Source organism: Catharus ustulatus, chromosome 9 (genome assembly GCF_009819885.2).
Source record: "Catharus ustulatus isolate bCatUst1 chromosome 9, bCatUst1.pri.v2, whole genome shotgun sequence".
NCBI classification, from domain to species: Eukaryota; Metazoa; Chordata; class Aves; order Passeriformes; family Turdidae; genus Catharus; species Catharus ustulatus.
Genome location: NC_046229.1, coordinates 22,879,857 through 22,891,836, shown reverse-complemented (window position 1 = coordinate 22,891,836; position 11,980 = coordinate 22,879,857). Strand labels below are relative to the sequence as shown.

General features: G+C 39.0%; 2 protein-coding genes across 4 annotated transcripts in view; one reads left to right on the top strand and one right to left on the bottom strand.

Annotated features, from left to right (window-relative positions):
- The window catches only part of AKNAD1 (AKNA domain containing 1), a 35,188-nt gene that overhangs the window by 2,035 nt on the left and 21,173 nt on the right, over positions 1–11,980 (top strand). The window contains exon 2 of the mRNA XM_033067275.2: positions 2,041–2,148. The gene's annotated coding sequence lies outside the window, so the exon portion shown is untranslated. The remainder of the gene's footprint in view (positions 1–2,040; positions 2,149–11,980) is intronic.
- GPSM2 (G protein signaling modulator 2) overlaps positions 1–11,980 on the bottom strand; it is a 29,482-nt gene that overhangs the window by 10,240 nt on the left and 7,262 nt on the right. Inside the window, exons 2-6 of one of the 3 annotated variants that reach the window (XM_033067276.1) lie at positions 8,503–8,818; positions 2,662–2,883; positions 1,463–1,598; positions 859–1,001; positions 235–358 (exon numbers count right to left, since the gene is read on the bottom strand). In XM_033067276.1, coding sequence (XP_032923167.1) covers positions 235–358; positions 859–1,001; positions 1,463–1,598; positions 2,662–2,883; positions 8,503–8,564 — 687 coding nt within the window. In that variant the 5' untranslated portion in view covers positions 8,565–8,818. Of the gene's footprint in view, positions 1–234; positions 359–858; positions 1,002–1,462; positions 1,599–2,661; positions 2,884–8,502; positions 10,255–11,980 lie in introns of those variants that run through there. The other 2 variants (XM_042779561.1, XM_033067277.2) reach the window with 2 other exon arrangements.

The following is an 11,980-nucleotide window of genomic DNA, read 5'->3' as shown; positions in this document are numbered from 1 at the left end:
AGTTACTGTACTTCATCTCTTGTAACATACATTTGCATGCAGAAATGCATTAAAAAATTGCATTCTTAGGTCAACAATGCTTGGTAGGAACAGCCAAACTTGAAGTTTGTTCCATTAAGATTTAAAACCTTCATTAAAATCTTGCAACAAGATCCAACACAACACATGTACTAAAGGTCAGGAGCAACTTGATATTCTGCTAGAATAGAATTCATTACTAGCACACTGTTGTACCTGTTCATGGGCTAAAACTGCACTCCTGAAGTTGCCCAGAAGATAGTGTGTGTTTCCCAGATTTCCAAAGGCACGCCCTTGTGCTGCTCTGTCACCCAGCTCTGTCACTATTGACAGGTTTTCCCTGTTTTGGGGAAAAGGGAGAAGGAGAATAGTGACTTTTAAAAGGTTTATGTTTTTTTCTCACAGTCATTTAAATAATTTTTTTAATACTTACATAAAGGAAAAGGCAGAGGTATTCTATTTTGGCCTATTTTAATGGCCTTTAAATAACCATGAATCTGAGTAGGAAATATCTCCTGTGAGATACCAAACTCCACTGCATTCTTACTGAAGCCAGTGTGCTCCCCTCTGGTTACACACACAGGTATATCAATGTCCTGTTGTCTCAGCCTGGGTTGGAAGAGTTGTGCTGGTTTTTAACTAAGGGTTGTCAGGTACAGTACAAGTGAGGCCATGATAAAAACCAGTGCACTGTCCTGTTGAACAGACCGAACTGAAAGGTATCTCAGTTCTGCAGAGAAGCATTCCAGAGTTTAGCTCATGGCACTGCAAATCTCCCACATTCTGAGGAACTACATGATCATATCCTCCCAGCCCCCAACATTTAAAGCTACTACTTACTCGTAATACTTTGCAGCTTTTTGTAAAGCATTTTTCACATCATCTGGAAGTTCCCCTGGATCATGAGTCCCAGCATTAGCTACATTTTTCCCTTTAGAGTGATACACATTTCCCAGATTATACAGTGCTCTTGCTTCTCCAACCTGAATCAGAAGTAAAAGAAGGCATTCAGATTTCATGCTTCAAAGTCTTCTGTCACAACTATTTGTACAATCCACAGATGGGGAAAAAAGTTCCTTAACTACTTGTCAATACACACTCTGCTCATTCTGAACATGTTATCACCTATCACAGTCGTATCCCTCAATCCAACAGTTTTGCGTACTACTTCTTTTTGAAGAGCAAGATACATTCTTGAGGTCAATTACCATTAAAAATTAAATTAAAAACAAACAAAACTGCCACAAAATATGGTAATATTTAACCTGGACCTATAGTCTTCCACGTACAAACAACTGTATTCCAATTAATAGATTCTTACTGCCTAGAAGCAATAATTGAATATTCACTATTTCCCTCTGAAAGGTACACACTCCTTACCAGTACCACAGGCTTCAGGAATGTGTGTTAGCACTTTACATCCAGATTCCTGCACAATTCTTACCTTATCATTAAGTTCTCTGGAAATATCCAGATGTCTCTGACAGCAAACGATAGCTTCTTCAAAATTCCCAAGTACCTTTAAGGTGTTGCCCAGATTTCCACTAGCTTTAGCTTCTCCCAGTAGATCTCCAATTGTCCTAAAATTGCAGAAATGAAGTACCCAGAAAAAAGTGTATAGTTTAAACCAAGTAGATGGTCAATATATGGTAGAGAATTATATGAATTTATGAAAAGAGACCACAATCATCTAAAAGTACGTGTGTTCAGTTCATTTTATATCTGAACACTGTGGTTACAGGCATCTCATTCTGTCAGTGCTGTTTGGTCAACTGCTGGTATTCATGGTATTGATCATCTGCTGCTTTTTTTAAAATTCACATCTTTTAGGAAGATAATAGAGAAAAAATTCTTAAAGATGATTTAGAAAGACAGTCCTGGCATTAAAAAGAGAGGTTTAAATGCATTTGAGTTTTACTTGACCATCTCTTTTTAAGTAAAAATCTCCTTTATTTTTGCCTTAATTGTACGGTTTAAATCTTACAGACTCCTCTGTAGCTCAAGGTTCTGCTTCATTTCTAGATTTTAAATGAGACTAAGGCAAGAGACTGCCACTCAACCACTCAGACTGTCCTACCTGAAGGATAACACAACAGAACAAGTGCCTCAAGGCCACTGCACAGGAGCAGGGTAAGGCAGGGGGAAGAATAGATGTTTAAAAGTCTAAATATTAAGTATATTATATGCCTGTGTCTTTTATTGGATCTGTACAAATCAGTAAAAGTCAGAAACACAAATAGCATAAATGCATACCTATGAAAGGGATAGGGTTTTACATTTCACAGTATTACACTATGAGTTTTACACAGATAAAGAGTTCTGTCTAGTAAACAAGAGAGCAGCTTAACAATATGGAGAACTAGAAACACAGAGTTACAGAAACATGAAACGGTAAAGAAAATGGGTGGATTTAAAGCAGCCACTTAATTAGCCAGAAACCTGGTGAGGCCTCAATCAGTTCTGGGATTATGGTGCTAGACCAAGTATTAGCTACCAGGTTAGAGGGCACCCAAGTGACCTGCCAGGTCCTCCAGCCCTCTGCCACATTCACTCATTAGCCAGTATTAACAGCAGAGTTTGGCAGGACTGTGATCAGTCAGCTGCTCCTGTCTACCGGAATGGGATGCCATGGAGAATGATTACCTTGCAAGAGTTAGATCGTGGTGATGGTATTCCAAGGCCTTTGCATATTCATGCAGGTAGAAATAGGCATTGCCCAGCTGGCTGTAAATAGCACTCAGGGTTCGGAGATCTTCAGTTCCAACCTGAACAGCTGCTTCAAAAAAAGACACTCCAGCGCGGCAATCTCCTGCCTTGCACAGACGCTCGCCTTCCAGAGCCAGCTCCAGGCAGGAAGCCTCCATCCTGCACGGTGACAAAAAAGGCCAACAGTCACTCCAGATGCCACACTGTCCAGCACCTGAGCTCTGAACAGGGTCTCTGTTTAGGAGAGGGAATCAGCACCACACTACAACCAGGAGTTTTGTTACAGAGTATTACAGAAACTAAGGATGAAATTGAAATTACAACTTCGACGGGGAGGAGCAAAATAACATTTGAACACAGCTACAATTTCTTATTTTTTCAGTCTCACAGAAGAAACCAAACACTGCTTTGTCCATAGGCAGCACCCGAAGGGTTCAAAAACAGTTTTCACCATCTAGATAATTTCAGAAAAGTACCTAGAAATCAAGTTATTACTGACAAATACTGATTCTGACAAATGGAAGCGCTTCAGAATTTTAAGGTGATGTCATATTAATCTGCAAAATGATTCACAGGAAAAAATGAAATTAGAATATTCTGTGTATCAGACTGACTGCTTTTCCCCATGTAGCCTCCTATGTAATTCAATACTCCTTGGTACTTCATTTTTAGTAGCACTGCTATGAAAATTCTCAGTGTAAGAAAAAATATCTAGATTCAGTTAATGACAAAATGTACATCAATTCAAGTTACTTCACTGATACACCATTATTCCAGAACCCACTGGAATATTTTTTATATGAACAAGTAACTGTGCAATTATATAGGTACAAAATACTGCAGTCATGAATGAATTTGTACAGAGAAGCTGACAGAAAACTGCAGTGGTAAGAACCATTCACATTTTTGCCTCTGTCAGTCCAGAAGTACAAAACAACATTTCAGTAGGTGTTAACGATTTTATCCAAATTTTACAACAATTTTATCCTCTGAGGGAGGCAGGGAGAGGAACATGAGAAAGACAACAGCTCCAGGTCTCAATCTTGAAGCAGTATGGTTCACCAGCTTTTTCAGGACACATACGTTTTAAAAAGCCTGCAAAAATGTCAGCTTTTTTAAAAGATTTTTTTTCAAAATGAAAACCCAGTAACAGACACTCTTTAATTGTTGAAAAAATATGTGCTAACACTGCCAAAAAAGTGGACAATCAAATGCTAGCTTTTGCAGAAGTTATTTTAGTGGAAACACTACATGACACCAGTTGTGACTTGACGTAGTGATTAAGTTTTTAACATACCTGCAATATTTACATTTCTTTATTTTCTTAAACTGGAAAAAAATTGATTACACAAACTTCTACTCAAATCTGAACAGGAAGGAAATATTTTTAAAATTATTTGTAAAATCTAATGACTTCCAAAAGAACTAAAAGCATTGGCATCACAAGCACAAAACACAAACTACTAGCATACCTGCTGCTCTTCGACATGCCACAGCTTAAGCACAGTGAGATGACCGACATGTTTAACCTCTGCAACCAAAAGCACTGCCTGCTTGGTAGCTGCTAAAGATGCTGACAGCAAAAGATAACTCCAGCATGAAGTTCTTGCCAAGCCAAACTTCTCAGGTTGGATATCCATAACACATGCAGTAATTTTTAGGTTTGGAAACTCTTCTCAGAGAAATTAAAGCATTCCTGTTAGCTGTAACACACCACCTGGCTCTGACATCGTGCATGTGTCGAATGTAAGACAGAAGAAGGCAGAAATGATGAAGTACAATTAAGTACAAGGCAGAAATGATTACACCATCAGCAACTGAAGGTTTAAGACTTAAAACACTTCATTGGGTAATCTTAATCCTATCCAAAGAGGTTCTCTCCGGGCACCTCATGTTAACTGACACGGCCAATTAGAGTGACAGCTAGAAAATATGGTGCTTCTCAGTGCAGAGATTTGGACCATTACACAGCCACACTCTGCATTTTTAGCCTGAATGGCTTAAGAGAACAGAACTTTCAGCAAAATGTATGTGTGACATAACACTGAAAATGCTACACTGGACTCTGCTTCTGTAAGTGAATTTATTCCATTAAAAAAAAATATTTTTAACTGTGATGCATCAGCCACATAATCAGTGAAGAAAAGGCAGTTAAAAAGGTACAAGGGTAATACCAGAGAGTATGGTAGCTCCCCTGAGAGACTGCATTCATCTAATTTCACACTGCACAAAAAATGCTAAATGCTAAGGCAGCATTGTCCTTTCATCAGGGAGTTTGAAATACAATCATTTGACTTTGCAATCGTAGATTTAGTGTAACTTATAAAAATGAAAGATGTGGGATCTCTCATACAGAACACAACTAAGAAGTGAAAGGCTTATACTCAGACTGATGAAAATCAGCTCTTATTACAGAATGTTTAAATTCAACCAGAATTACAGGAAGTAAATGAAAATGGGAATTAATAATTGTTTGAGTAAAAGAAGAATGCAAAAATTACACAAATCTAGAGAGGTTGTGTTAACAGGTTGCTAGAATCTGTACATCAAATTAAAGCTTTAATTCCATCTGGATTCATTCTTTCTGACCTACCACTTCAAAATCTAAATAAGCTATACCAATATAGAACAGAGAAAATTAAATATTTATTTCCACAGTTGCCTGCACTCAGTATTTTATTCAGGTTATATAAGAGCTATGAAATCACTCAGTTATTTTAAAAGTTTCCTTGGCTTCTCCATCGAGTACCAAAACTGGATTCAGAAGAGGTTTGGTTTTGGTTTGTATTTGTTTTTTCCTCCATCTGCTACTTAAAGGACTCTTATGCAAATTAACACTTTTTTATTGTTGTGGTGGGTTTTTTTAGGATTTATGTAGGTGTTCTCCACCTGTCACTGCTAATGGTTAAATAGCACTTTGGCAGACTAGACAGGCCCAGGTTATCAATGTTTTAGGAAGTCATTAAATAGTTACAAGGAGAATATGACATTACTTTCTCTGTTCCCTGGGCTGAATTGAATTATTTACTCAACACCCAGTGGCCAAACAAGAGATGCATTGAATGTGCAGAGAGGAGACGAGAACAAGCCCCATTCATCTGTGCATTTCTAATGTAATTCTCTTCCTACTGAACAGGATAACGTTCTCTCAGATATTACTTGGAAATGCTCTCACAGGGCTTCATTTTGTTCTGCTGCCTATAGCTGCCTGGACCTGTTCTCTGAAAGGCTGGCTGGCATCTCCTGAATAATTTCTCATTTGTAAAACTACCTCATCCTTATCTGGTGCTCAAAGCTCTTCCTCCTGCCTGGCTCCCCAGGTTTTTTTTTATTCTTCCCCCCCCACCCTTTTTCTTCTCTGACCTTTTTCACATTCTATTTTAAACCTTTATTATTTCTAAGAACATAAACCCTAAGCATATTGCCTCCTTGTCTCCCTCTCTTCAGCTGTTCTCATCTTACAATAAGGACAAGAAAAGTAGTAAGAATTAAGGCAGTGGAAGAAGGCAGTTAAGACTCAGTGATTACTACAATCTCTAAATACAATTTAGTTTTACTCAGTTCAATTCCCACTAAGAGGACTTTTTTGAGGGGGAACACAGCTGTCATTGATCTGCCATGAAACATGTTGGTACAAATAACACACCTAGAGACAGAACAACCCCCATGACATCTCTTTAGTTCAGATGCACAGCATCACCAATGCCACAGCATCCTGTTAAAGCTGACATGACACTCCTGACTCCTGCCCTTACTCTTGGCTTCTCCATGTGAGCAGAAACCTCCACAGTGACCACTGCAAACAGCTCCACCACAGCTCCACTGCAGCACTGCTTCCAGCAAACTAATCATGTGAGGTTAGAAACAACTCACTCACAAAGAAACCACATGCCTGAATTCTGTGTTCTTTTTCTCAAGATAAAATCAGTTACAACTTTCTGGTGTATGAATTTAGCCGGCCAAAAGAAGCAAGTTCCACAAATATTCACCCTACAGATCATTTATTCATACAAATCAAGTAACATTAGCTTTTTTTTCCCCAGTCACTAAACAACAAAAAAATAAAAAATAATCTCCTTCCACCAGCATAAGCATTTTTATAACTGCTAAAGTGATACTGATCAACTACTGTGGGGAGAAAGAAAACCTTGCACAGTCAGAAACAGACCCACAGTAAAGCCTTTCCTTAGGAGTGAGCCCCAACTTCTTTAAAATCAGTTCTAATGGAACACCAGAAGGAAGAGCAGCCACAGCCAAACAAGCCTGGGATAATACCTGCAAGTAATTTTTTTTTAATAACTGATAACTCCCTCCCCAGTAACTTATGATCTTTTATTTTCTGCACTAAATTTTAAACTCTAACAAAATAAAATATTTCCAAATTATAACTATCAAAGTCATCATAAAATTCCAGGTCAATATACTGAATTAATCTCAAAATGAATATTGTTATTGTTGCTATTGTTAATCTCATTCAAACCTGTACTGAAACACAGCACAAAGCAGTAAGACTGCTTGCCAAATTTTTTAAAGTTTTTTTTATCTTGTCAGTTTAAACCAGTCAATTTGCCATGACACATTTTTCATCCATTTACTTCTATAATAGTACCCTGAACAGCTCCTGCTTTTATTCAAGAGTGAGCAAGAACGTTCTGCAGTTATCTGGGGAAGACTGAGAGCATGAGCACCAGCATGGGGAAACATGGTAGAGGAATGCTGGGAAGACTCAGCACAGAGTTATCAGGCTTGCACGCTTAGGGTCAAAGCCACAGGATAGAGACTTCAGTCAAATAAAGAGAGAAAACAGTAAATTACAGCTTATTTGCTAATTTTTCTCCTTACTGACCATGAAAAAGCTGCTCCAGTTGGCTGCACTGCTAACCAGGACACTAGATTTGTAGGAAATGAAACTAAGGACTTGAATGAAATGAAAAGCACTCCAACAGCAATCTAACATTGTCAGAAGGTTGAAAGGATTAATTTTAAGCCATAGCATGTGCTGCCTTACAAATAAGGTACTCCCTTACTGCTGATAGCTAGTGAGGAAAAGGCCTCCAAAGAAAGGATGACCAGGGTAGGGGTGGGAGGAGCACACCAGAACCACATTTTTTTATTTCTTTTTAAACAATCATTTCAGTCTTCCAGTGTCCCTTCCTACTGAATGAACTGCAAGATGTACCCTTCCAAACCATGCACTACACAATGCTCCTGTAGTTCAGCTCCATTAGAGCGAATCTGAAGTGCTAACACATTGTCTCACGTCTGTAAAGGGGATTCAGAAGAAAAATGGCAAAAGCTCTCAGAAAGGAAATCCCATATCCTCTTCACGTGCAAGAACAGTACTTTTGAATGCAAGGCACCAAGGCAGTTTCCATCAACCTCTTTAAGTAAGGAAAATACATCATCATTCATCAGAACAATAATGCACCAAGTACAGAGAACTTCAGTAGACAAAACTCAGCAATTTGCACAGGCAGCCCAACAACTAAAAGAGGAGTAGTTATTACCCTGCAGGCACCACACTTCATATCATTCTACCCCAAATACAAAGAAATACAAACAATAATGTACTAGTCTGCTACCATGCAAGTTCCAATACTACACAATCATGTAATCATATTAATATAATCTGCTACATAACAAAAGTGAATTTTCATTGTTCAAAAATCAAGAAAAAAATGTGTTTAATTTTAAATTTCAGTAACACTACTAACAGAGATATCAAGTTATTTGTTGCAACTCGTTTAGCTATTATTAACAGCAAAATGCCAGTCTTACCTGTATCGCACGTGAAAGGAACGATCTTCACGCATGCTTATCAAAACATTATTTTCCGCCATTGAGTTACATTATCAGTAGAGAAAGAAATACTGTTCTGTAGTAGGGTAAGTGCTTTATTATGGAGAATTGTTGTCAGAGCACCATTCCAGTTAGTATATTAAGAAGCTGGAGTAAAGATATCCTAAGCTCCTGTAGAAAAACTCTTCTTTATTACTGAGGTAAGGAGGTCACAGCCAGACACATCTCACACCTTCAGAAATGTTCATGTTCTTTCTTTCATCTGTGGCCCTTTAAATTCCATTCAGCTGCCGTTCTGCAAAGGGAACACAAGATGCTTGGCTTGAAGTCTCATCGTTAATAACTCATCAGCATTTACAGCTGATGTAAAAGCATAACACTGCTCCTACCAAGCAGGAAACGTCATTCAAGAGCTTAAAGGCAGAGCCAAAGCCTTCTACACAGACATGGTAATTCCTGTAGGCAAATGAGAAAGCTACAGAGGTTTAACAAAAGCCAACACTCTCTCCTCTTGAAGACTTGGAAGAATTTACCCTTGTTAGTATTTTCTGGCCTCATGAAGTTGCAGGCAAAATCCTTACAGGATGAAAACTACAGACTGAAAGGCATAATTTAGAACCGATCACAAAGTGCTTTACATATAAACACTGCCACTGAAACCCTGATCATCAGCTGGAGGCCCACAGCAGTCAGAACTGGTGGGCACAATCCCATCTGGAAATCATCCATTCTGGAAACCGTCCCACCTGGAATACTGTAAGCAAAGCAGCCAGCAAAGGTTTAAGCTCTATATTCACTTTTCTCTTCCCTGCTCCCAAAAGAAAAGGGGGAAGTATGGGAGTTTGGAGGGCACGGGGTATTAATACCACTGGCTTCCTATTCAAAAATTCTGCAGCACTGCAATGCGAGCTCCTGACTCTGCTTCAAAGGGATTGCAGAAACCAGCATGTAAATACTGGACATGTTTAGGCTGGCTAGGAAAAATTAACAGAAAAGAAACCCTGTAATCAAAATTTTCCCTACTTTTAAACATATTTTTAGTAGAGACAGTGACATATTTATGCCTCAGTACTAATATTAAGTAAACATAGAGTTGCGTAATTCACAAATGCATATTTCATCAAGAGACTGCAGAGGTGTCAAAAAGACAGGAAGAGAGCTCAGATTCAGACTGTCATCAGAAGAATATGCAAACCTGTATATTTAATTGTCAATATAGTCCATGCCTTTTCCTCTCATTAGTTTTATCAAGTCCCAGCTGTGAAGATTCATGCTACTCATCCTACTCTACCTTGCCAGCAGCCCTCAAACAGGCAATCCACATTCTTCCAATTAAACAAATACTTTGCCCTTCCATGCTCATCACTAGAATTATCAGGCATCAACAAGTGGGTGTGGGTTTGTTTTTGCAATTCTGAAGCGTGACACGCACAGGTTACAATAGCACTGCAGCCCACACACCGGCCAGACTGTGTTCCAGGCGCTCTGTGGAAGCCTGTCCAGCCTCAGCTCAGGTAACATCCAGGCCAATGGCCCCAAGCCACCCAGGCTCCAGCAACCCTCCAGCATTCCTGCTGCTCAGCAGATCCAAGGGATTTGGAAGTTCTCTTCCATAGAGGGACATAGCACAAAGTAAAAAGTGTGTACTCTGCAACCTCCGCAGATCACAAAATGATCGCTGTGGTGATTTGTTTGTGTATTTATAGCGTAATGGTAATTAACTGAATAATTTTAAAAGCTTTTTTTTTTAAATAAAAAGCCAACTATAAATTTAAAAACCCAGTTATACTTCAAAGTACATCAGAACATCTGTGTTTATTTCAATATCAGTTATTTTTAGCAGTGCATTTTGCATCAGGTGTCTATATTTGAGTTACACATCTGTCCTCATTGTCTGACTGATGCCACCACCTCCCAAGAGCTGGAACCACTGCTCCTGCTTTTTTCCCTCCTTACTGGCCATACAGCACATTCCTAGTCTTGGGAGGGTGATACAGACACACCCACATTGGCCAACACATCATCATCACAGATCCAACCAAAATTGCTGGGTCTGCCCTTCATAGCCAGTTTCTTCACGCGTAAGTCATTAGGATGTCACTTACGCCTCCAGCCATACCAACGTGTAATCAGTAACCAAACCTAAACCACCTTAATTAGAGTGGGGAATGAAAAATGCAGGGGGTGGGAGTCGAACACTTGCACAGACAGCAGCTCTCAGGTGTAAACTGGCCTTGGGAGGACTGGAGTAAAACAAACTCAGCTTTGCTCTTCCAGCTGCTGCACCATAACTACTGAAAGCATCTCTGTGTAACCAAGCCTTGCCCAAGCTGGTGGTCAGCACAGAATTGGCTCAGGGGACACAGGGCTCCAGCAGAAAAGCCTAAGGAATTAACAGACCTCAGGAGAAGTTCTACACTGTCAGCACAACCAACAGTGAAACAGGCTTTCTCCTAAACGTGCATTTTAAATTAAAATTTTACATAGCTTGAAAAAATCACTTGGGGCTTACTAAGAAAAAAATCTGTATTAGTGCAATCAAGCTACTTCAAATTTATTCCCTCTACACCTCAGAGCAATACAAAACTCCTATCCATGTTAAAGAGCTGCCTTTGAGGAAAGCATAAATAAAAAACTGAAGTTGTATATACAACCTTAAAATGAACGATTTTGCTAAATACAGGAAGTCCTAGGGGTTTCTGTTTTTTTGAAGTAGCAGCAAAAAGCCCGCAGAGAAAAGATTAGGTGTCCTTCAGAAGAGGAAAATTAAACTGGTGTTACTAATTACACAGTTGTTTGAAACCAAAACAGAAACTACCATCAACCTCACAACCCCCAAATCAAATGAAGCAAGGCAGAGGTTGTGGCAGCCACTTCACAGCCCACCACAGACTATCAATTCTTTATTAGACGAAACTTTGAGCCATAGTCAGGGATTACCCATGCTGGCTATAAACAGCTGAAGGATATTCAATTAAACCATCATTAAAAGGTAAATTTGCCTCAATTCAATGCTCTTATCTAAAAAAAATATACTTACTGCTGTCAGAAAGTCACTTTTCATTATTTTTTCTATTAAATCACAGATTTATATAGAAACTATATGAATGTAGAAGGGGTTTGCATGATGAAAGTACATCTCAAGCTTCCATTAACATCCCTACACTGAATCAGTGACACTAAGACTGGAATAAGGCTCACTCTCTCTCAAGAAAAATTACAGAAGAAACCAAGGGCCCCCCCCCCCATCTTTAATACTAATCAGCATGTTTCAGGTTTCTGACAGTGCTAAAACAATAGTTGCTATTTCTTTCCCCAAAGCCTGTATGCAAGCTAGTAGTTCTAGTTATCACAGCCTCCAGCCAGGTGCTTCATGTTTTAAGATGTTTTCCATTTCAGCAATAATTTGATTACATACTCTAAATTTCATCCCAATGGTAGAACAATGAGTTTAATC